The sequence below is a fragment of the Vespula pensylvanica genome, chromosome 2, assembly GCF_014466175.1.
Source record: "Vespula pensylvanica isolate Volc-1 chromosome 2, ASM1446617v1, whole genome shotgun sequence".
In the NCBI taxonomy this organism is placed as follows: Eukaryota; Metazoa; Arthropoda; class Insecta; order Hymenoptera; family Vespidae; genus Vespula; species Vespula pensylvanica.
In genome coordinates, this window is record NC_057686.1 from 6,128,097 (window position 1) to 6,154,148 (window position 26,052).

A 26,052-nucleotide genomic window follows, 5' to 3' on the forward strand; every position below is an offset into this window, starting at 1 on the left:
CGCCTAGTAAAATCGATAAGAAAATGTTTTTATTCTGATAATTGACAAAGCATAGCAACTCCTCGCATAATCCAATGTTCCGGTGGCATTGTTGTAGGTAACCACATAGCTATAACAAAATTTGTGGAATGTCCTGTAGTCGATAATACTCCTCGACGTTCGCTGGTTTTGTAAAGAGGACACGTATAAGTTCGTCTTTCCTTTACATCCTCTTTCTTTGTCGGTAGTAACCACATCTAAAAGAGAGAACGTATTTAGAAATTACACTTCTTTAAAACGATTACACGAAGTTCATTTTATGTACGACAATACCTACTATTACACTTGCTCTATTCAATTGCAAATTAATATTACATGCGCTAGACTTATTATATAATTCATAAAAAGCAACGACTAGAGACCTAATACATAATAGATATCTAATACATAATATAATGTAGAAAACAATGTAAAACAAAAGAGAAAAAAATAAATTTTATTATCCTGATCTAAATATATCGAGAAATTCAATAAGTAGATATATTAATGTTGTATATTTACAAAAGGCATGTAGTCGTAAAGGACTTTGGGTAAGCTTTCCTTCAAATCCATTTCGTTTTTATCGAACCTAGCACCATCCAAAAATAATCCATAAATATAAATTCCATTCTCAGGTGGTTGATTAAAAACAGTTTCTTTGAGAATAATAAAGTCATAAATCAAATGATCAATTGGTATACTATATTTTCTCGCGTAATTCTGTCTACTGCCGGTTAAAAATGCTTGAGTAAAATAAAATCCTGACAGCCAGAAAGCCATAGGAGGACCTTCGTCGTACCATTTCTGTGAAATATCAATGTAGTAGTGGTACAGTAAAATTGATCGTCGTCGTAAGAGTTACCTGTAAAAAACTTAAACGTTGCAAAAAGTCGTTTATGTAACTACCGAGAGGCTTCATAGAGGGATAGGAGTGTTGCATCCAATAAGATGGTATTTTAGCAGTCAATATTGTCCCATAAATATCTTCGAGCTCGAAAGACATAACGATGAAACCTGTTCGAAATGATCAAGATTTATTAAAAATTTTAGATCGATTAATGATAACAAACGAGGACATATAATTTGTTTTTGGACGATAGATTCTAAAAAAGGAGACCTTTTATGGCTTTCTGGATATTGATCAAGCTATTTCGAATACAATCCAATAATTTATTGAAACGACCCATTTCTTGTACTAATACGGTATTCATGCTTTGACTATAAGATGTAGGATATTTCTCGTTCGCAGTTTGAAGATCATAATCCTCTGGAAGTCTGCTCAAAATATCGGTAGCAACGTTGAAGACTATCTCATCGCTCGTCATCGCCCCAGTTCCAGTTTTAACCGTCTCCTGCGAAGCAAAGAAATTTATCGTTTCGTTGCGTGCAACGTTAATCTATTTTTGCGCCTTATTATTCGAGAGTTTTTCTTTGCAAAAAATCGATCGGTCAAATCTCGTCCCAAGTAGAATAATACGTACCCTTATTTGCCATAGATCCTGCGTGTTAAAATATCGAAAGAACGATTAAAAGTGATTACTAATTAATCGAAAAATTAATCATTCATATATACATACAATATACCTACCAAACGATCCTGGATAGCAAAAATTAAACCAATCAATTTCATATTAATAATAGAACGATCGTTTGAAAATAAAGGAAATCGCGATCGATTTTACCTGAGTCAATAAAAGAGAAGAGAAAAGCAATGACGTTTCTTGCTGATCCTTAATAATATCCGCATTTTCGTTCATTCCAAAAACACTTGGCGCTGTAATTAATGGAAGACGTTTTGTGTATTCAACGAAAGCATCGTATTCTTTGACTATAGGACAGTAATAAATTTTTGAACTGGTATCAAAGTAATAGATATTTTCTCCGATCGCTTCCCTATAATTAAAAAAAAAAAAAAAAAAAAATTTAGATAAATATTTTTTTGATCAACAACAATCTTTGAATACTTACTCGCAATAGAATTTCTGTAAAATGGTATTCAATGTTCTACGATCCCATTCGTCAGTAACTCTACCACCATAATTACATTCCCCAGTAAGATACTTGAGTGCTTCAAATTGTACGTCCTCGTATTCATTTAGAAAATTATGCAATTGTAAAACGCTGACCCTCAAGTCTGTTTCATTAAATTCATAGGGTATATTCCAACCAATAGGGCCGAAATTTCGTCTTTCTTGCACTAGAGCATGAAAGAAGCATAACGAATAAATTAATTTTTTAAAAATATCGCTCTGACGACAGGACTCAAAAAAGTCAGGGTCATTGATCGGATCATTCATGTACGATCGAATGATGTTAGCTCTCAAGCCTTTAGGTGGCTCGTTTGTCATTTTAATGCCATTCTGAAGAACTGAAATAGGAAAGTGTTCAGCTGGATAGCTAGTGAGCCACAATCGAAAATCCGAATGAATTGCTTCAGGTATGAAGCCTTCACAGATCCTTTCCAACGTCGGCATCCAACTCTTTGCGAGATGACAATTCTGTAGAACCACCCAATGACCATTCGTTACACCGTTTTCTATTAGTTCCTCAGCGATTGGTCCTTGACCTGAATAATAATGCACGATAGAGAAAACAGGAAAGGAATAATGAGTGTAATTTACAAGCTCGATTATAAATAGCTAGATTTTTACCTTGCCCCAGGGACAAATAAAATAGTCGATCTGCTCCGTAACCTAGATCATCAGCAAATTTTAACAATATTTGAGCTGGATCAGCTCCAGGAGTTAGTACGAATATCAGTGGAATGCAATTATTAGAATCGGCATATGAAGAAACCAAATCGAATGTCGGTGCTTCCACAAATTGCGAACCCAGTTCAACTAAAAATAATCTTTTATGTACTTTCATTATATTTATCAATTGATTAAGATTCAAAGATAAATAAGAAGTACATTCGACGAAATTTTGAACAGCTGGTACGATTTTATCCGGTCTAATACATCTCAATATCAGCAATTTTTGAAACAAATCGATATGATTGTATGGAACTGGAAATGTCACGTTTTGTGGTTCTTTCGAATCGAACACTGTCTTCCATTCTTCACTTTTCGTGGTGAAATTTTTTTTAATACCCTAGACGATTAAAAATGGAAATGTTGAAGATGTTTTATTATTCAATTTTTGCGAATCTTTCAATAATATTTAATAATCTCACAGAAAATCCCGTGACTTCGTCGAGTCTGCATAATTCGTCCCACTGTTTAATAGGTAGCCATGTAGTTGGATTAGCATAAGGATTATCAAGACCAACTCCACCCGTTAAGAGAAAAATCCACTGAGGCATGGAAAGTTTGTCTTGTTGTTTCAACAAATTAATAACAAGAAGTAAAGAAAATAAAAGTTTATCCTTTTCGAATAGGGATCTACATATGTTGAGAAAGAGCGAATAAGTGAAGTACTCGATGAGTTCTTTCAAACGTTGATCCAAATCTTCCGTAGGATGTGTATTTTCAATCGCCATAATGTAAAGATTGACGAACCATACTAATGAATATTGATACATCGGATCTATGTTTGCTAGTACAGCTGTAAATAAATACTTTCACAAATAAAATAACAAGTAAATTATTCAATGTATGCTATACGTTATACCTATAGTGAAAAACAATATGGTAGAATGAACGGCAATTGGCGTGTATTGAAGTCGAGCTGCATCGATCGACTTCTCTGTAATCTCAGTAGCCGTCTGTTTTATATGAATATCGTCGCTCAAATTTTTTGAAGACGTTAATATATCGATTGCCTCTTCATCCTCGAGAATATTACCTTCGGCTACGGATAATACCTCTAAAATCTTATCTTCCGTTTCCTTCAACAATCTGAATAGACATATAAAAGTGTGTCAACAATTTTTGCACGATATAAAATTAAAAAAGAAAGTGATGACGATTACCTTTTATTTGTAGCACTCTGTAAAATCAATGCGTTTTTCTCAGATTCCAAGTCTGGCCTTTCTTTAGCAACGACTATGCCGAGCAATTGATCATCCAATCCTTCCGGTGTAATCACAAAGTTGACCAAAGTAACTTTAACAGTTATTTCTGGTAAGTAATGAGGATTTCTCAGTTTGGTCGTTATATAAAATCTATGAAAAGAGATTGAACATGCGAGTATTTATTCTCTCTAATATCGTTCCCATTACTATCTTACGATAAGCCTACCTAAAATTTGTATTATACTCAATTATAGTGTCACCTAATCTAATACATAAAACACCGCTTTGCTTGAACGTTTGTTTTAAAAGGATTGGCTCAAGAACGGCGTCCAGTTCTTCTTCAATATTCTCTAATAACACAGGTTGGCCAAACTGAATAGCGTTCTCTAAAACTCTGATGTAGTCTAATTGTGCCAATCGAATGATACTCATGTTATTAGTCTTTTCCATATTTTTGATCCATTTATTCGCTTGATTTTGAGGATCTATCATCAGTGGCCATCTTCTTGCATTTCTATGATATAGAATAAAAGTTCGAACGTATGATAATAATAATAATTATTTTCTCAATTATTGTTGATCATGCGTAGATCATGAGTATACTACTTACGTAACGATGATACCATTGTCAATAGAAAATAGATCACTTGGTAATCCAAATATATTCCAATCTCTTATTAAAACAGGATCACCGAGTACGTCTCGTAATTGAAAATCTTTCGTGCATATCACTTCTAAATTCGTGCAAAGCTCCACCCATTCCGCGATTTGTTGTACACGAAATGGCATTGTAAATGGACCAAGATAAGCGATCACTCCAGAGGCAATGATCACGTCTCCAGTTAACCGGTAATATCTATGATACGTTTAATTAAGCCAAGAAGAATTTTAAATCAGTCGAACTTGCTTTCTTAATTGATAATGAAATTTTTATGAGCTTTACGATAAAACTTGAGATAAAATGCAAGAGAAAAATGAATAAAGAGAAAGCGAAGTCTAGAATGGGTATCAATTAACTCTAAATCAATGCTTTCTCATACTCATTTACATAATTACGATCTTTCTTTTTATTAACAAGAAAAAGGAACTACCTATCTCCGAGTTCTTGAGCACTTTGCAACCAACGATTGTATTCTCCGCCTAATCCACCAATAAGATCTTCTGCACGTTTTATCTTTAATTCGCATTCGGCGACCTGATCGGACATTGCTTGAAAGTCTGCTTTTCTTTGGTTTAACAATTTTTCCAAAATAAACAATTTGTCCTAACAATGACAATGGCAACGAATGAAGAATACAAATTTGTAAAACGTAAATGAAATGAAAGAGAAAAGTCAAGAAACGTGAATTTTTCAATTGTCGACATACTTGAACTTCTTGTAATTGTTTCCGTTTTACATTCAGCTCGTACAATGCTTCTGAATATGTTGCTTCAGCTTCAGCCAAAGCCTTCTTTTTTGGAGCAACCACTTTCGCTACTTTGTCGTATTCTGATATCGCCATGACCCATCGACAAAGTCCCTCGCAAGCAGCGGAGACTTTCTTCATCTTTTCGGGATCGAAATCGGGCTTTGTCAAATAATTCTTACGGATATTTTCTATCACTTTTTCAGGTATATTATCCTTGTCAAAATTCAACAAGGAATCTAGAAATTTGGCATCGCTGAGCATTCTTAAAGAAGTCTTCCAATAATCATCGACTATACCATCCTTCGTTTGTACTCTATCTGGCTTTATTTCCTGAAACGATGATCATTTATAAAAATTATGAAACAGTTCGAACATATGCATATAAACAACAAAGTTTTAGATCATTATGAGAATACCCTAAGAACGCAAACACTTTCGACAATAAGTTTCACAGCATACGGTGGACGTTTCATAACTTTGACTACTGCAATATCTGTTGTAGTTAAGGTATCAAGAGCTGCTTGAGCACTACGCAGAAATGGCATAGCTTCTGCTAAATTCGCATCGCATTCTGCTTTAATTGCAGCTGCTGCATCAGCGACAGTCTAGAAAAAATAATTTCTGAGGAGAGTTCGATAAATCAATGATTTCTATCATTATTCTTTATCCGTTCACCTGAGCCGCAATTTCGTCGCGTTTTACTATTTTTTCGAATTCTGCTACATCTTTATTCTCTTTTTCAATATTAATCACCATTTTTTGAACATCTTGAGTAGCAGTAACCAACTGTGGTTGCAATTTTCTTAAAGTTTCTTGCATATCCGTGACCTGTTGCTGTGTGCTATCTAATCGACCTAAACCACCCTGATATCGAGCTTTGGCTAGTAATATTTCTCTATGATGATACGAATACATCAAATTTTGAACAAAATAAAGAATGGAATAGTATACTGTTTAGAAAAGAAATTAATATTTATTTAAATATCAATCATCTATATATTTACCGTCTTTTCTTCTCTAGAAGATCCTTGAAAGTATTGATCATCTCGAGGTAGGACGTTGGTGTTACATAGTTGTATCTATTGAGGCGTATCAAAAATTCTACACTTAATTTTTCCGTCGACACGTGAAAGAAACGACACATGTCTATTCCTACTTGTCTCTCGTGATCTGACAATTCGATTTCAGATAAAAATCTCCTTGCAACAGCTACAAGTGCATCCTCAGGCCATGCCTTGCAAAATAAATAACAAGGATGATGAGATTATGTTTATAGATGAAATCAGTGGAGTGAAGGAATTTATTTGGTAGTGTATATCTGTAGGTACTTGAAGCCAATCGATGGTACAGCAATTAACCAACGCTGGAAATTTTCTGATGCGATTTCTAAAACCATCACCGATCGGTGACATAGCGACGACGATGTGAAGCTGATCACGTGCTATTTGAACAAAAAGATTGAAGAGAGCAACTAAGCTACCATCGGTTTGCAAGGATCGTTCTCGCTGTCGATCGATTTGTCGCATTTTTTCGCAAATTTCAACTTTCTCTTCGTTAGTGAATATATTAGGCACCTATGATATCAATTTGGATGTAATAATAAATGTAAGATCAATGACATCTTTAATAGATACTAAATAATAACATACTTCTCCAGAATTCAGCATATTATTGATATCTTCTAAGAAGCTCTCCTCCTTGATTTGAATGTCAGTGAAAAGAAACGTCGAATGCAATTCCGTGGCAGTCGCCTTACGCATGATCGTTTTAATATCCTCGTGCCATTCATTAGTACCATATTGTCTGGTGATCTCAACTTGAAAAACATCGTAGTCGCAAATATGTGATGCCAATCTAGTCAACGATTGTCTTCCAGAACCACCAACGCCGACCAAAAGAGCATGACTTCTTGGTTGCTTGATGATTCGAGAGATTTTTGACAAATGTTCGATGGCGAAACTGAATACACACACAAAGTATAAATTTCAAAATAATTTGTGTGTTGCTCTTGGATTAATATAATAAAAGAGATTATTACCGGAACATGACTAAGTGCATCGGTTTTTTTGACATAGCATTGTATTCCGTCAAGTAAGCCTCGACAATTTCTCGTAATTTTTCTAAATCAAATACTTCCTTGTACAAACGAACATCCACTTTTGTATCAATAAAATCACAATATAATAATTTTCTCATCTCGTAATCGGTAATCTGAAACGATAGATAAAATAAACTCCCATGAAATAATAAGATATTTTGATCATAATCACATGTTATATATAATACCTTATTAGTTTTGCTAGCTTGAAGAAAATCTTTGAACAATTCTTCCATGGAGGTTTCCATATGTTTTCTCAAAGTCAAATGCAATTGTTCGATGAGCCAATTCATATCTATTTCATCGATTAATCTATCTCCAAATACACGTAATATCTCATGAACCCATAATCTTTTCATGCTTACCAAAGTGGACATTGCTTCGGGGACAGACAAGAGTACCCCCTAAGTTTAAAAAATTATTATGTATCAGATACGAGTAAAAGAAAATTTTCAAATAATTTTTCAGACGAAATATAAAACCTGTATCACTCTGGAAAAGTCTCGTAGATTGAATATATAATGACATTTCGCTGGTGTTGGTAAAAGATTTTTAAGACTTTCCTTAAAGACATCTAAAGTCGCAAAAACGATCTGGTCGATACATGGATCAAATTCTTTACTGAAACCTCTAAATAAATAAAAACCAAATGATGTTCTCGTAAATGATCGTGATAAAAAAATTGACTGACCTCGTATCAAGATGCCATAACATGATTTTACTGAATATCATTATCATAACGTCGTCCTCGAAATCGGATATAGTTAAAGCGAAAAAGTGTCTCTTGAATCGCGGAGTTACGTCTTTTCCACCATTTATAGGCGGTGCCATAGCACACATCAATTGAATCTCTATCAACTTGATGGGTATCATTTCTTTTAGATCGTACCTATATTTAAATTAAAAATTTGATAAATAAAATGTAGAAAAAATGATAAAAATTGATGTTCGTTGTTTTTAAAATAAGTTTATCACCATTGCCAATGATCCAGCCATTGACGAAGCAATTCTATCGGTGGTTGTGCACCATAGGTTTCCTTTAATGGCATTGATACGTCATCGACAAAAATAATCCACCGTTTTCCAACAGGAGGACCGAAAACACCTTTGCGCCTTCTATCAAGTTTATTCATTATTATATCTTGAGTCTGATTGGCCGTAGTTTGAGCGGAGAAGTTTATGAATAATGGCTTATTAATGGTCGAGTTATTCTTTTTCAATAAGAAATCAGTTATATAAACGGATTTGCCTGTTCCTGTTGGTCCCACAAAAAGCACAGGTTTCTCATGTTGAACTAGCAATTGAAAAAGAGCAATATAACGTATTGTTTCCACGGTCGGGACGATTATTTGATTAACTGGGATATCTCGAGGAATAGGGGCAACGTTGATTAATTCGTCAGACCATAACTTCCACTTTCCTTTACCCTAGAAGCATAATAATTTTTATTTATGGCTGAAATGAACTTTAGCTTCGTCTTGCTCTAAAATTTTCTACCTCTTTAATGAATCTATAATCAAAAACAAGATTGTGCTTAGGCATGACAAAGATGTATGGTTTTTCAGGTTGAGGTACTGGTTCATCCAATTGATATGTTTCCATCAGAGCTAATGGAAATTCTTTTTCCATAAAACCACGGAAAAGTATACTGAATTGTTCTCTGGAACTTGCTTCCAAAGTGCCACCCATTGCCCAGATACAGGAGAAGAAAAAAGATCCCTGAATTATCATAGATTTTATTAAATAGGTATCTATACTCAAATTACAATACTAATTATCTCCCTACCTCAATTTGTGCTCGAAGGTCATATTCGTCGATTTTTTTCGCTATCTTTTCATCGTGATATTCCTCGATGAAACAGTCCATCAGATACGTTATCGATCGCAAGTGATTGGAATCAGGCATTGGACACAATTCCTTCAAATCAAAATCTATTCAATTCAAGAATGATCAAAATAGAATAATAAATATATACCTTGATATTACCGCGACGTAAGAAACGGAAAAGTGGATTACAAAATCTTAAGAACAATGATTCGTAAAGAAAATTTGTTAACCAAGCATCTATATTTGCTGGAATCGTAGACATCCATGATAATAATAATGGCTTCCATCCTAACGCAGAGGGTTCCATATAAATCATACCTAGTTCCCCATGCACAAACAGGTGTATTATGTTTAGACAAAGAAGAAAAGAAACGACGATGTCGAAGATAAAAAGTTGAAATTACCACAACGCGATACCGTAGCTGGTGAAGCAGCTTCGAGGTCCATCGGTTCGAAAACTAAATTGGTTTTTGGTGCTAATTGTATCACTTCGCCGCTCATAAGACATAATTTTTTGTTATCATCCAAAACCGTGTTCATACTTTCGATCCAGATAGCATCGATAGGTCCATCAAAGACCAACCACTTGCGATTTTCGTTAGTAGAAACGGCAAAACTACGATAGCTTACCGCTAAAATTCCATCTTTCCATTCGTGAGAGGCAGGATCAAATTCTCCATACAATTGGCCCATCGTTATCGCTTTAGGATTCATCACGGTTATTTCTACTTTGTTTTCGTTTAGGAGTTCCTAAAGAAATATAATATATTAATATAAGATAAATATGTTAATCAATATTATTGAGATACAGATGTTACCATTTCTTCACAAATTCTAAGAGCATCGGCTAATATTCTATACGCTGTAGTCTTTCCACCAAAAGGAAAACCCACGATCATGAAACCATGTCTAACGATCATCATCTCATAAATCTGTTGTATTTTCTCGAGGAAGACAGGAACACACTGAATATTAGATTCTTTGCAAGCCTTTTCCGTACATTCGTTCAAATATGTATAATCTGGTGTAGGAAGAGTCACGTTTGGGAAAAGATCTGACATAATACCCTAAAGAAAAGATATTACTATATATGATTACTATTCCAGCTGGAATATAAAGAATATACGTACGTTGAATAATGGTATATCTTGATGAAGAAATTTCGGTAAATTTACGTCTTTGATACTGCGCAGCATTAAAATATCCTCGTTTTCATCAGGATACTTCAGCTTTAAATTGCCCGCAGCTATTAGAACAGATTTCACGGCTCTCATGCCGTAATCATAATGATTTTGACTGGATAATTGTTCGGAACAGAGCCTATAAGCTACGACAATTTTTACGGATAATGGTCGAGCTTGATAGAAACCGTAAGAGTAGAGTGTATTCTCTGCTATTAATGCATAATCCGGTACCTAATACAACGTTCATTAAAATTATTTCAATTCAATCTTATAATTAACATTTGTTTTTTAACTAACCATCATAGCAACTGGTCTAAAGAGAGCTTTCAAATTATCAGGTAATTCAGTTCGTCCGGCGTAGCCTGGATTCATTGTAATGAAACAAGCACAAGTTGGATCTAATTTCAATTCGGTATCCTCGAAGATCAATATCTCTTTGCCTGCGTTGACCGCTCGTTGGATCGTTAAAATTTGTTGAGCTACGACGGATAAAACTTCTAAATCGATTCGATTAAATTCGTCGAAGCAAGACCAAGCTCCAGTGGCAGCCAAACCCTGACAAAATGATAGATAATCAAAAAAAAACGACAATGGTTTTAGGATAAGAACGAAAATTAAAAATGTTTCACCTTCATAAATTTGCCTAAAGCGATATAATCCAAACCTTCGGAACAATTAAAGACAACGCATTGTTTAGCAACAGCTTTTGCCATGTCCTTTGTAGTTTCTGTTTTACCAGTACCAGCAGGACCTTCCGGTGCACCACCAAGATTCAAATGTAATGCACCAAAAAGCGTTCTATAACATCTATCTGTTAATGGTGTTATCACTAATCTCGAAGTATTACCTAAATACTCATAGGCATATTTCAAAGTTGAGTTTATCATCATCACGTACAAGTCTTCGTTCTATATGATTTGTGATTGAAAAAATAAATATGATTAGAATATATTTTTAACATAACGATTAAATATCATAAATGTATATTAACCGTCCAATAATATCTCATTTGAGAAAGCCATTTAAAGTCGGTTGATTGAGTTACTCCTTGTTCGAATAAATCTGTTATAACATCTTTTCCATGAACGTCTAAAGTTACTAAAGCTTCTGCAATTACAAAGAATATAATATCATAACGATCAGAATACTGAAGGAACATTTTTGTAATAGAATTTGTTAATTAAGTTATTACCTAAAGTTGTTCGATTTTGTTTCGACAGCTTGCTACGTACCAACTTGACAATGTCATTAAGATCGTTTATACAAATTTGAATGTAATCCTTAAGACCTGTAGAACCATTAGAAAATGAATCTGTTGTGTAAGCGGTCCAATAAAGTTTGCTGATACATAAAATCGTTTGTCCAGGCCAATCTAAAGCCCATTGACATCTAACTTTTGTCACGAACGCATCTTTTGCACGTATGACCTAAACAATCATAATAATCGTGCGTAGTTTTAGTTCAATCAAATTTAAATTGTGTCATTATGTAATATTGATTAAATAAACAGTTCTGATTTACTTGTGCCCTAACGCTCTTCTTCATAACAATCTCCAATTCTAAAAGCCACTTTTCTACTTGTCCTCGAGCAGCAGCAGTGTCAATTATGTCTTCAAAGATAACTACTTCTCTTTCAGAAGACTCCATCATTGTTGCTTCCATCTTATCCGTGAATTTAAGTTTCGCTATACCCTCGAAACATTTCTTCAAATGTGGTTGAACTCTGCGAAACATAAATTTAATTTGACGAGTACGTTCACGAATAAAATATTTTCTAATATTGTTTTACCTGGTAGGATCTTTCGTTTCCGATAATATCTCTAGTAACTCGTCATTGGATAAAAAGAAAAATCTTGCGAAGTATAGTCTCTTTTTCTCCAAATACGCTACCAAACCTTTCTGAACGAGATCGAGTAAATTCGTACATTTTTTGAAACGGTCCAACATCTTCTCGATTTGAATAACGGACATAACTTTTGGATCACTGGCTACTGCGGCCATAATTTCTCTCCAAATCTGTTTCGAAATTATATTTAATTTCTTTGTTCGAATAAGATATAAAAAAAGATCGAACGATCTACCTTGTCAACGGCACTAAATCGCCGACCCTCCTCTGGCATTTGTTGCTGAATATCAGGCGAAGAAAAAATTGGTTCGAGATACATCCAAGTAGCTTGAACGGCTAACCAATAATCCATAATATCTTGCAACAAAAGTAACTTTGCTTCCCAATCGCTGAAAGAAGAAAAATCTAATAGAAAAAGTGAAAAGAATTTTTAAATATAAATGAACGGGTGAAAGTCGATTATCCTACAGTGTCTCTTGTTCAAAAGGCTTGATGTAGAGAGAATTTTTCATAGTCTGTGCCTTGGTCAAATGTTCGTCCAGCAATAATTGAATTTCATCAACACTAGCTATAACGTAAGTACCGGTATCTCGATAAGGATTCACTGTAAACGCTATCTCTGCCCATTCCGTATACATTCTGCTCAAGGACTTCTCAAGATTTCCTTCCTTCATTGCAGCTTCCGAAATTATTTCGAATTTCGGAACGTAATCAGCTAGACCGTAATCTAAAATCTATCACGATCATATTAACGAAAATGATTCAGGATCTTATTCATGAAATTTTTGAAGAATAATAGCAACGTTTTACCTTAGCCAATGTCATATGTTTATCGACCTTTATCGGGAATCCAACAATCTCTGAAATCTGTTCCCAATGACGACTTTTCATGAATGGATTTCCTAACGTCATTATCACTGGCATATGTGCTTTGAACTCATCTATTTTACCAACTATCGTCTCAGCTAACTTTTTAGGTATTGCTTCTTGAAAAATCTTTTCTAATTTATATGCAGTTCGATATGCCGTTCCAGTTTCGGTTTCTATGTCTTCTGGATCATGCGAGCCAATCATCGAATTCATCCATAAGTTGATATTCGTAAAGATTTCACAGGCTACGTCGTACAGTCTTTTGTACGGCGATAATTGATCGGCAATCTGATTCAAAGATATAGATCAAGATTGATTGAGAAATTATTTCACGAACATTTTTCATTTTATTTTTTCAGTTTGATTTAATCTCCTTTTACCTTCTTTCTTAATGGAAATTGCGAGAGCTCCCAACCAAACAATTGTTCTTCCTCGTTAAATCTATCGATCGTTTCCATCGCAGCAATTATTTTATTTTCTAAACTGGTAGCCTTTTTCTGGTAACGATAAATCTCTTCGATATTGCCCCAATATTGTATTTCGTCGCAATATTTCGCGTAAAGTTCGAGATCCTTTTCAAATTTCTCGATTTTGTCTTTCAACATCTTCTGATACTCTCCAGTTTTGCTTGCGATTATTTCTCGATGTTGTTCGAAGATAGAAGATATGTTGTGATACCTGAAGAACGAATGAACAATTTTTTTAATAAAATAATCAATTTCTTCGAGGATCATATTAAAAATGATATGTAAGAGATTCACCATTGAAAAGCAAAATTATTTGTTTTGAGTTCAACCGGTGTCAATATCCAGTAGTCTGTTAAAAAGAGAATATACTTTTTTAAATCCTTTAAGCGATTTTCAAGCATAAAAACCGTTTCAGTTTCAGCAGTATTTATGAATTCTTTAAGTTTTACAAGTTCAGACGTATTTGGTGGTACAGTCAGCGCTTGGTCTGCTATATTCTGATAATGGTCTCCTATTCTAATATCATATTATATTATGAACTAAATCATTGCAACATAAAATAATTAATAAATTCAACTTTTCAGATCTTTAATACTTCTATACACTTACTCTCGCATTTCTCGTTGATAATCGTCGACCATTTTAGAAAGTAAGAGTTCTTTTAAACGGCCAGCCTCGAAGACTATATGATCTATAAGATCTTTCCTACGAACCTCGAAAAGTTTTCCGAAATAAGTACGATCTAATATAACCGGAAGATAATGACCCAGTCGATAGTAATGTTCAATGATATCGCTATATTCTTCGAAAGATCGAGGTGGATCAGCTTGTAAAAATGGTTCCACGACATCCTCTTCTTCCACTTCCTCGATCAATTTTGTATAGATCTCGAAATCCTCTAACTGTTTCTCTATCTCAACTTTATGTACTTCTATCAATTTGGCGATCTTGTTGGAATAATGTTCCAACAAATCCGATGATATTAGTGGCTAAAATAATAATATAAAATAAATTTTCAAATACTCGGATAATAATAACCAAAGATATCTTTGACACACCTTTAACATATTTTTCGGATTCTTAAAAAATGTCTCACTCTCGATACGTGGAAAGACCGTCACAGCTTCGTAGATCGCATGTAAAAGTGATGTTAAAGTTTCCACGAACATTGTGAAAGATGGATCAAAGCAAATTGCTTTCTTCCTTACGACGACTTTTATATTGAACCCACAATTTTTACCCTGAACAATGGTAATATAAATAAAAACATTCTTAACAAAATAATTTGTTTGATACATTAAATTAAATTAATTTTTTTTCTTCTGTTTTCTCTTTTTTTTTTTTTATTTCTTTAATTACTTACACCTACGTCCATAAGATAATCGATATAATTCTCCATGGAATTAAGACAGAGTTCTCGTAATTGCGTTTCCATTATCATAGCGAGACAATTGTAAGTCTTTTCTAATTTGGATGTATCAATTGAAATTTCACCTTTATGTGAATGTTCTTTCTTCCTTAACTTACCGTAATTATGATAAATAAAAATAAACAATAAATATTTGTCAAAATCATTAAATACGATCGAAAGTGAATGAAAAGAAGGAAAACGATATCTTACATTATAGAATACATCTTGAATTTTCGGCAACCAATTTATCTTGAGGTCTTTCTTCATTTTTCCAAGCATCTTTGTTATTCTGTACTCAAAAGTCGCAAGGTCATATGGCATTCCAAAAGACGTTAACTTTTCTATATCGATCAGTCTTTTATAACTGCGATGAATTAAGCGAATCAAATAGATGTCGAAATTTTTGACAATTTTTTTTTTACTTCTCGATTGACAAACCTGAATTCTTTGATCCAATAATCCAATGACTTATACATATAATTATTGTATAGAATAGTGATCTTTTCCATCTTCGATGTCCTTTTTCTATATCGACATTTGTGTTCCAGTGAAAATCGTCTGATCTCTTCACTCTCCTTCGTTTTTGATAACTACAAAATAAATTTATATTACCTTTTCTAAATTTATTTATAAAGAATATTTATAAAAAGAAATGAAAAAGAAAGAACCTTTTCGAACAATTCATGATCATCTCTCAAAGGTTCCTGCAGGACGAAATCAATAACGGCCTTTTTAATAGTCATATTATAATCATCCTTCGTTTCTTGAAGGAGTTTATTCAAAAGTTCTGAAAATTTCATTTTCCATTTAGCTGGAATCAAATTTAATATATTCTCCAGAGTTTCAGTTTCTATCGATTTGATGTGTACGTCATCGATCGCATGAAGAACGTAATAATAATATCTCAAAAGATCCTCTTCCCTCTTCGTAATCAAGAGCTTCTTGGTATCGAAACACACATCTTCTTCTTCTTCTTCTTCTTCTTCTTCTTCTTCTTCCTTCTTTATAGCGATCGCTTCGATCAATGATTGTCGAAATGCAGCTCTTTTTTTTCGAAGAGACAAATAAAGTTTGCTCTTTTTAGAAGAAGGGACCTTCTCTTTCTTCTTTTTATTTGTTATCATCGAACATTGTGATATTCTAAGAAACATTGTTTTTTCCAAGAAATTTTATATTAGATATTAATAATATATATTTATTATATATATATACTATATTTTTATTATATATATTATATCAATATTATACATATATATCTCACATTTATAAAATGAATGATATTAAGTAATTAATAAATAAAATACAAATATTAATTTTTGATAAATCAATTTATCTTACGAGAAAAAACATTTTTTATTAATTTTTTAAAGAAAAATAAGTCGTCGAAGAATAAAAATAAAAATAAAATATCTTTTGGAATCGAACGAACCTTGATATTTTTTCAGAGGGAGGATCTATGCTAGATCGGGGATAATTGAACGTAGGTATTCTTGCGATTGTTATCATTTTACCATCGGTTTCCTTTATTCGAAAAGCTCGTTTTGTCTGAACACTTCTAAACGTCGAATCTTCTGTGTACCTTTCCAATGGTTTTAAAAGTTTCTCTTTGCAAATTACATCGCATTTTTTAATATTGTCTTCTTCAACATCATTAGAGCACTCCATGTTCTATGATTCTTAAATTCCTTTTAAAATATCAGTTATTAAAGTAATTTAATTAATTTTAATAATACATATAAAAAAGGCTCAAATTTTTTTTATTGTAACTATACTTACTGTTTGTTTCACAAAAAATATATACTCAAATATTCTATGGAAATTAAAATTTTTAATACATATATATATATATATATGTATGTATATATCTACCCCTTTTATATTCTACATAATTATCCACTTATTACAAGTAGAACGACCGTCAATGTCGCGGTTCGTTGTTGTCACAGAGAAACGCGTTAAAGTGACATAAATAGCTACTTCGTATCTCTTCACATATTATGCTTCCTCGAGTTTTATAATAGAAAAATTGAAAATTCGATTGATCGAACTGTCAATAGTACTATCGAACGTTGCACGATCATCTTTAAAAATTATATCGGTCTAAGATTCTACTTGGTAAAATTGCGCATTAGGATTTTCTCGAACACAGTATTACGCTCATAATAAAACTATACAATGATCGGAACCTAATCTTAGAAATTTTCTTACTAACACTGACGAGCAAACATGTTTCCATAGTTTCCATAATAATCGTTAGCAACGCGAAGAATATGTATATACATATATATACATATATAATATACATATGTAGTATATACGTATACTACATTATATATACAGATACATTTATATAATAAAATCATATAAAGTCATATAAATATATATGATGTAAGGAAGAAGGAATAGTTATGTTAGTTGGAGTAGTATATAAAAACAAAAAAAAAACATACTATACTCAGGTATTTATGTAGATATTCATCGAAGAAAAAATAAATGTATTTTATGTTTTATTTCGACGAACAAAGCACAAAAATGTTCATTTCTTCTCACACGATTCGTCTATTACACTATTATACATACATTCGAACTTTTTTTTTTATATCAGCAGACGCGAGACGGAAACATCGATTTATAAACTACACGATTTTTCGCATTTTATAATAAATCATTTCCACTTACAATCATGAAAAATTGAAGCTACGCGAATGATCTATATCAACTGAAATTTATCTTCTCTTTTTTTTTTTTCGTTCCTCTTTTTATTCCATTCTTCCTACACGATTAGATATTTCTATCTTTTTTGGAAATGTTTTAAATTAAATTTTCACGTAACTTCTCTTTTCTTTCTTAATTTTATCACTTATATGTAAATATATATTTATGTTAATATAATTAAGAAAAAATATTAGAAAAAGAAATGTCATTCATATGCTCGAAACATATCTATCATTTAAAGGTGATAGACGACGTATCAACGCTTTAATTACAGATTTCAATTTTCTTCGTTCTTTCCTTCTGTCTTTTTTCTTCTTGATATAATATAATTACGAAAATTTATTAAGATACATAATAGGTACATCTCTTGATTGTCACTCGAGTGATATTCACGGCGTTATTTATTGATCCCACTTGAAAAATAAACAAAAATAATCATCGTAAATCTTTGTTTCAAGTTCACAAAAAAATTCGTACATATTCTTCATATATGTATACATATATATACATATGTACATATATATATATATATATATATATATATATACTCACGTATATATAGGTAACTTTAAAAGGTCGGCGCGGGTGTTGCTACGCGATTCGTGACCGAACTACCAAATTATTGATTTTCTTACCCATCGACATTTACGGTGTCACCATCTGAAAGACTACTATTCATACAGCCTACGGCTTTTCATATTTGGCCCCCGGCTTCTTTTACCGTTTATTAAACGTAAAATTAAGAATCGTTATTATCACGCCCTTTTGGACCTCGTTATAAGCGACTAATTAGCCTCGTTAATGAACTTTTCCCTCTTGTTGCTCGAAATGATTACTCGACTCCAAAATTATTTTATGCTAGTTAACTAATCGCATTTATTAATTTTCTTAGGTATCATTTCATTCAACGAACAATACCGTACATATTGTGTTATATTTTGTTTCTTTGCTTTTTAATGTTCTTTTATTCTTGTCTTTTTTTTAATTCCCTTTTTTGTTTACTAGATAAAAGTACATTCACGAGTAGGCACACTTCACAAAATACTTTCTCTCCTTCTCATTCAATTTCTCTCATTCAAATATATATATATATATATATATATATATATATATATATATAATATATGTATATTATATATATTTTCTATTCTATCTATTTTGTACATTCAAACGACTTCTTCTTTTCTTTCCTTATTTTTATGTCGCATGAAAAAAAGAGAGATTTATTTTTAACTTCTTCAACTTTTTGTTTTGTAACTAATGAAGTTAACGAATACAGTCAAGATATTTTATAATTTTAATGGAACGCTTACACTTCCGGGTCGCGTCATCACGACATTATATTCTTCTACGAGTCATAAAATAGAATCGTTAGGAAGAGAAAGAGCCTATACATGTATATATGTATGTATGTGTATACGCATGTATGTATGTATGTATGTATATCTGTATGTATGCATATATGTATATATAATAATACCACACTGACATTGATGGACTTTCATTCGTTTCTCTCTCTCTCTCTCTCTCTCTCTCTCTCTCTCTCTCTCTCTCTCTCTCTCTCTATTTCTCTCTCTTTTCTCTATTTTACGTGCCATAGAACGTTATACGAACACTTAAGCGGCATTAAATGTTCTCATAGAGTAAAGATATATAGATATAGCCTATTAGGTGGACGTCGGTTGCGGAATCCTTTAAAGAACTTGCTTTTTTACTATAAACTAAACATGAGTTATACACAGAGCAGTCGGTCTTATTGGAACATTAACAATTACGCCGTTGAAAATTACCTTAAAAGATTGATCTCGTTTCACACAAGTATTAGTTTGGATAAGCGTATAAGTTTATTTATTACCGAGATAGCTAACGGCAAAGATAAAGAAAGAAAAAAAAAAAAAGAGAGACAGAAGGAAAAAGCATAGAAACGAAAAGAAAAGCAAAAGCAGATAGAAAGCGTTAATCAAAAATGATTTTAGTATTTTTTTTTTTTTTTTATAAAGTCCAAAAAATAAATCAAAAGAATATTAGATTATTTACGATTAAGGTCGATAGGCGGCGAAAACGTAAGACAGAGTATTTTATTGCATTTTTCTTTTCTTTTCTGTTCTTTTTTTTTCCCCTTATCGAATATCCCCTACCCATCGAAAAACGATGAAAATAATTTTGAAACGTAGAGAAACATCGATATCTATAGTAATATCTATTCTCGTTCGAAAGAGTTCTACATAAGACGTGTTTATTCGCAATCAGTGTCTCCGGCTATCACGTCAAAAATTGACATCACGTTATTTATTTTGCCATCGAATGATTTAAGTAGGCCCGTCTCGACGTCGATTTCTCGTTACAATTCTCGGGCCCTCGTTCATTCGACGAAGAAACGGAAGTTCGTGTCGTCGGTGAACGGTTAGGGTCTCGTGAAGCGATATCGGTATGGAGTCCAGTTGAATAGTTCTATAGGAAATAAATATGATAAGTATAAAAAGAGGTATCACGTTAAACGAATGTCCTCCGTCACGAAAAAAAGCCATGCAAGATTGTTTAGTATTTTTCTTTTTTTCTTTTCTCTTTCTTACAAGGAACTTTAAGATTACTTATGCCCAGGTTGGATTTTTATAAACGAGGTGTTTCGATAACGATAACGTGCAATTTGATAACGTATTATTGATATAAGGAGTTTTGACTCAGTCAATTGTTGTACGATGCGTTGCATACAAATTTTCTGTGGTCTTCTTATTATTTCTCTACTCTTATCGATCATTTATGGTCCCTGATATAATATATTTAATATTATATATGCGTTAAGAATATTTCTCGTTATTTTCAGAATAAAATATTTCATCGTCATCGAATAAAGTTATTCTATTTTGATACAGTTCACATTTTAACGATCAAAAATTGTGACTTTTATTTTCATATATTAATCGAGCTAAAAATTATTCGATTAATATAACTGACATTAATCGGATTTTACAACTAATTTCTCCTTCTCTCTCTCTCTCTCTCTCTCTCTCTCTCTCTCTCGCTCTCTCTCTCTATCTCTTTCTCTCTCTCTATCTTTTATACACACACGCATATATATCTACATACATTCTCTCTTTAAATAACTGTTCGATATTTCGAATACTCGCTTGTTTCCACTTCATTCTACTTCGGTACATCGTATTAACGATACGGTTATCGTTATCGTTACAATGCGAGGACACGTATATATATACAATGTTTCGTTATCAATGCCATAAATGCGTCCGAACGGATTAGCTTCCTTCTTATGACATTAATTGAGAAAAAAAGAAGAAAAAAAGAAAAAAAAGAAAGAACTCCATAGTGCCACTTTATTACGCATACAACGCATCGGTCACGATGATAAGAGAGAAGACACCGGAAAAAAAAAAAAACTATGATAATTCGTCGATGACGATAAGAGAAATCCATTCATATGGTTACGATATGACACTACATACAAATGCATAACCTTGCATTAATCAATTGAATCTACTAAACTAGCATAAAGTGCATTTAATATTACTTAACAATTTCTATGACCATGTTGTTATCTCGATTTATGGACGATTATTACTTTGTACCTACTTGCAACTGAGGGGGAACGATGATAAAGATGCTATGTGAATGAGGAAACAGAGAAGGAGTCTTCTGTCTTTGACGTAGTTATGAAACATGTATTTTCGATCTTCAGCCGATGTCCCTGACGCGATACGTTTATGGTCAGTCTCCTGAATAAACTTTCTCTCTTCATCCTCTTTTCATCGAAAATTATCTTCCAGAATATCGATTCCATTATTCTCGATAATACAAAAAAAAAAAAAAAAACAGCACTAACGTATGTCACCTATTAACGTATGTCACATATATGAAAAGATAATAATATAAAAGTAAATAATAAAATGAGCAAAAGGATCAAAGGATCGAACGTTAAAAAATCTAGGGTAGAGATAAAAGAGGAAAAAAAATATTAAAAAAAGAAAAAAAAAAAGATGTAAAAAGGAAAAGAAAAGATACCACGGTCGTATTTCATTAACACACGATTTTCTCGGTCATGGCCATTGGCTGAAAATCGAGCAAATTCTCGATATAATGATCGATCGATGTAGAAACGAAGGTGTCCGTTGTTATTGGAAGGATGCGGGAGATATAAAGATTCCGTGCTGATCTCCGATGAGGTATCTCGTCGACGTTTATTTGATGATATGATGTGGTAATGACGATGCGAGCACGATGCAAGGACAACGGGCTCCAAATTGGCAGTTTAGAATAGCGTTTACTATCACGCTAATTTCGCTCTACGATTTACCATTGTTGCTGAAGCACGGGCAAAGTGCGTTCAAAATTCGATTGCAGAAGCCACGGGCTCGGTTGTTCCAGCCGGCGATGGTATTGCCTCCTTTCAAACTACTGCCTGCACACATGCATTTACTCTTCTTTAATGCGAATCAATGTTTAAAGGGGAAAAAGGAGGACTACTGGCAAGAGGGGTTGCGTTACGAAGTTAGGGGAGATGCTAACCAGCATGTTTCTCTCTCTCTCTCTCTCTCTCTCTCTCTCTCTCTCTCTCTCTCTCTCTTTCTTTTTTTGTCAACGAACTTTATCAATAAATTCAGAAATTAATGATAAATTTAGCTTGACTAGCATTCTACGTATGCTCCGTTATACATTACACTTGTATATCTACACATACATACATATGTATATACTCCAATGTGTTATGCATACGTATGTATGTCTCTCTTTCCCTTTTTATCTACCGTTCGCTCTTTCTTTCTTTCTCACTCTCTCTCTCTCTCTCTCTCTCTCTCTCTCTCTCTCTCTCTCTCTCTCTCTCTCTCTCTCTCTCTCTCTCTCTCACTTTGCAACTACGAAGCTACATAGATCTAATACGATGACGCGACTCTCGATTGAACGAGCTTAGTACTCACCTTCGCCAAAGTCACCTCCCTGAAACATTTTATTGATTATTCGAGTGAAATTCTAATTAAGAAGATATTAAAAAGTCAGTAGCTGTGTAAAGATTTGAAAGTGGCTATCGCGAGGAAGGCTCTTTGAAGATTTTTCAAGAGACTCGGAAAAAAGGTGTTTGCACGATGAAAGCAAAGCGATTCTCAAATGAATGTTTTCTTTACCTCCTCTTGTTCCTTCCTTTTGGAAGCTTCTATGGCCGCTGTTTCGATAACCTCCGTCACAAATTTCGTCGTTTCCCTCATGAGTTCCTCGTCCTCCTTGAAAGCTTCTTTTCTTTGCTCCAACGTCCCAGTCATCAGATTTCTTTCGTGCTCCTCCATCGTAGGCGATTGAAATGATAAGCTCGTCTTCTCGGTCATCGTAATAATTGAAAGTTTCTCCCTTTTGTTCTCTATATCAACGTATTCTTGAAAAATCTTTTATTACATTTATCTTTGAAACCGAGGAGAACTTCTTATATTCCCCATCGTTTAAATCCGTATTCCTCTTTCATTAAAGAAAAAATCCTCGTAACTGAAAGTAATGAAAAATAAAGATGAAATATATTTTATGAAATGAAATCGTTCGGATATTTACATGATCTTCTACGTTCGACCGACTCGCAAAAGCTTCACGTTAATATCATAATACGCATTAAAATTGCATCGACGTATTTGCATGAATTACCAACAAGTATCACATTACTTCAGCGTTATTAAAAGTATCTTACGCGTATGCAAGGTCGTTATTTACACAAAAGGCTATTTACACGCGTACGTTTACACGTATTAACAAGTCGTATACTCTCGGGCAAGCTGCCAACGTGAGAAGAATTTACTGTGAGAGAAGTCAAGTAAAACACACACAAGAGAGAAAAGGAAGGAAAGAAAATAAAAAGAAGATCACGAGAATAATTTCGATTTTCCCTTCAATTCTAACAACTTGTTGTTAAATAAATAAATTCTAAAAACGTCCATTCAGGATAATCAAATTTCTATCGTGTCGTGAAAGCTCGATTACTCGAATATTCCTTTCGCGAGTGAAGCGTGAAAGCTTTGTCGTATTCTTTTCTACGTGTTAATATAATAAAGAATCTTTTTAGTCTGATTTCTCGGTCTAATAAATAGTAGCTTGAGCGTAAATGTATCAAGGACACGGCGATTGTTTATCCATATTAATGGAAAATTCTTTTTATTCGTTGAAAAATTCTATTCTCTCTCAATCGATATTTGATACGAACAAAAAATCACTGATCATCGGCACACTCGCGTCGTCGCGAATAAAACCTCTAACGCGCGAGTAAACAAGAACCTATCACCATCGTTTGTTCCAAAAGAATGAAAATTCACAATGCCTGTACCAATTTCTGGTCACGCGACGGAACATAAATGTGCCACAGGTGGCATGCGGTTTCTTCCTCGAGAAGCATGTAACCGCGTGCGAAGCATGTCTGATCGTGACTGCCCTGTGCTGATTGTATCTAATAACAAAAGCGTACTCTAGAGATCAGCCTCTTACTACCTTGAACGATATGCTTATGAAAGCATAAAACCACTACCATCTAGCACCAACAGGGAGAACACTGCCACTACCACTCCCACAAAAGCCACCCAAGGAACCCTCACCCCTTAGTTTGCCTTGTCAAACCCTCCTACAGCTAACGTGTCATTGGCGTAACGTAAAAGGATTTACACCTAATCGTTAACTTCCATTAAATCAGTTCTTATTAAACTTGTACGTATTCTCTTTAATTTCTTATCTTTAATAACACTAATTACGATTAATTATCTCTTTCGAAAGTCCTACCGAAATTCAAAGGACGTTACGGTCCCCGGGCTACAGTACAGCTCTCGGTAACGATCGACCACCTGCGGCCTCTCTTCCACGCTAGGCTGGCCTACTCGAGCGAATATTAACCCCAAGCCCCGAACCTTGTTGTGTCGATTTCGGAGCATGCGCTTCGACGACGCGCCGGCGCATGTTATCCTTCTCCCACGCTGCGTACTTACATATGTATGCGTAGATATATCTCTGTAAGTACACGGTATATATCTCTCGGTGTGTTTCTCTTCGTATAAGAAAAATTTTATATACGAAGAAACGATTTCAGAATATACATACACACGCCCACACTTCCTAATTGTACTATTCGTTCCTAACGAACAAAAAATCTATTTTCTTTTTGTTTTCTTCTTCCTCTTCAGTAACTGCCGTTCGTGATACGATCTCCACGTTTTCTGGATTATCTTAGCCGCACGATTTTGTTGAAAATGTTTCATTCTTTCTAAAAATGCTATCATTATTTCTTTCTCTTGTTCTTCCTTCAAACGAACATATAATTCGTTTTGATCCATCAAACGTGTCTATAGAGAAATCAAGATGTTTAAAGAATTATAAAAATAATGAACATTTTTAATTAATATGAACGATGATAATGAAATTGTGTGTTTTTACGAACACGAAGTTCTTCTTGTTCTTCTTTAAGAGCGTTATTTGTGGTTGTCAGTTCTTCTAATAATTTATATTTAGTGCCAATTACACGATCGTACTTTGCTAGAACTTCAATAGCTTTGTTTTGTACCTTCAGACTATATAACAATAATATTTAATATATTATTAATAAAATGATTAAATAAATATATATGTTAAAATATACCGTATGTACCGTGTGGTTCGTAAATCTTTCTCTCGTGTAGCATTTTCAGCATTTATCAGTTTTATTTTTTCATCGAAAGAATCTATTTCTGTTCGAAGTAATTCCATTTTATTTTGATGCTCTTTGCAAATTCTCATTATTTCATGTTCAGATTTTTCTCTGAAAAATAATTTCGAACATGTTTATATCGATACGTATTAAAATAAGCAATATATAATATAATAAAGTATGCATTTGTAAAAAAGAATATAAAATATATAGTTATGATATAAAAAATTAAAAAAGGAATTAATTAATTAATTAATTAAAAAATTAAATAAGAGCAAAAGATCATTACATTTGTTCAGCCATTTTTTTTTTCGCCATTTCTGTAATAGATCGACTTATCGATTCTTCCTTTGCGATATCGATAATCGTTTCCTCTTTAAACTCATTGAATTTTAATATTTCCTCTTCCAACGAACAGCGTAAAGCTATAAAGCATAAAAGAGATAATAGTACTCGAAAATGACGTAAACAAAGATAATAAGTAATTGTCATTCCTGGAAAGATAATCTATAATCTCATTATCTTTTTTTATGGAAAAGAAACTTTGCACGAATAATTATATCCATTCGGTAACATGAACGTATTTTTTTTTTT

General features: G+C 33.3%; 2 protein-coding genes and 1 long non-coding RNA gene across 9 annotated transcripts in view; all 3 read right to left on the reverse strand.

Annotated features, from left to right (window-relative positions):
- Nucleotides 1-7: 7 nt before the first annotated feature.
- Nucleotides 8-19,263, reverse strand: LOC122627163 (dynein axonemal heavy chain 7-like). Its single transcript, XM_043808082.1, has 50 exons — nucleotides 16,516-19,263; nucleotides 15,755-16,226; nucleotides 15,525-15,676; nucleotides 15,039-15,450; nucleotides 14,734-14,916; nucleotides 14,285-14,664; nucleotides 13,970-14,191; nucleotides 13,589-13,886; nucleotides 13,149-13,496; nucleotides 12,807-13,072; nucleotides 12,574-12,727; nucleotides 12,282-12,508; nucleotides 12,014-12,215; nucleotides 11,685-11,919; nucleotides 11,484-11,599; nucleotides 11,122-11,400; nucleotides 10,790-11,047; nucleotides 10,439-10,723; nucleotides 10,127-10,375; nucleotides 9,713-10,058; nucleotides 9,457-9,626; nucleotides 9,267-9,398; nucleotides 8,978-9,199; nucleotides 8,456-8,907; nucleotides 8,172-8,369; nucleotides 7,963-8,110; nucleotides 7,669-7,884; nucleotides 7,421-7,593; nucleotides 7,032-7,341; nucleotides 6,711-6,956; nucleotides 6,387-6,616; nucleotides 6,058-6,277; nucleotides 5,799-5,987; nucleotides 5,341-5,712; nucleotides 5,065-5,237; nucleotides 4,584-4,829; nucleotides 4,200-4,487; nucleotides 3,932-4,123; nucleotides 3,631-3,857; nucleotides 3,194-3,564; nucleotides 2,931-3,111; nucleotides 2,670-2,858; nucleotides 1,987-2,584; nucleotides 1,701-1,911; nucleotides 1,607-1,615; nucleotides 1,500-1,517; nucleotides 1,136-1,370; nucleotides 881-1,032; nucleotides 541-822; nucleotides 8-236 (listed from the first exon to the last, which is right to left on the reverse strand). The coding sequence occupies exons 1-50, from the start codon at nucleotides 16,749-16,751 to the stop codon at nucleotides 30-32; spliced, it is 12,177 nt and encodes a 4,058-aa protein (XP_043664017.1). The 5' UTR covers nucleotides 16,752-19,263; the 3' UTR covers nucleotides 8-29.
- A 37-nt stretch (nucleotides 19,264-19,300) lies between these two features.
- LOC122627169 (nucleoporin GLE1) overlaps nucleotides 19,301-26,052 on the reverse strand; it is a 7,697-nt gene continuing 945 nt past the window's right edge. For 3 of the 7 annotated variants that reach the window (XM_043808101.1, XM_043808100.1, XM_043808099.1), the window contains 6 exons: nucleotides 25,748-25,883; nucleotides 25,420-25,569; nucleotides 25,213-25,342; nucleotides 24,876-25,117; nucleotides 24,561-24,785; nucleotides 23,080-23,288 (listed from right to left, as the gene is read on the reverse strand). In XM_043808101.1, the coding sequence (XP_043664036.1) occupies nucleotides 24,926-25,117; nucleotides 25,213-25,342; nucleotides 25,420-25,569; nucleotides 25,748-25,883 (608 nt within the window). In that variant the 3' untranslated portion in view covers nucleotides 23,080-23,288; nucleotides 24,561-24,785; nucleotides 24,876-24,925. The other 4 variants (XM_043808102.1, XM_043808106.1, XM_043808104.1 and 1 more) reach the window with 4 other exon arrangements.
- On the reverse strand, nucleotides 20,643-22,104 carry LOC122627172. The gene is made up of 2 exons (XR_006326802.1): nucleotides 21,819-22,104; nucleotides 20,643-21,648 (listed from the first exon to the last, which is right to left on the reverse strand). It is a non-coding gene; the product is annotated as an uncharacterized LOC122627172 (long non-coding RNA).

What these genes read in the sequence shown, in the direction of transcription:
- LOC122627163 (XM_043808082.1), bottom strand. Translation starts at nt 16,751, where the DNA reads ATGGAGTGCTCTAATGATGTTGAAGAAGACAATATTAAAAAATGCGAT. An exon ending in ATTATCTTATGGACGTAGGT is followed by an intron (nt 14,917 to 15,038) that starts GTAAGTAATTAA and finishes ACCATTGTTCAG; the next exon opens with GGTAAAAATTGTGGGTTCAA. An exon ending in GAAACGAAAGATCCTACCAG is followed by an intron (nt 12,216 to 12,281) that starts GTAAAACAATAT and finishes TATGTTTCGCAG; the next exon opens with AGTTCAACCACATTTGAAGA.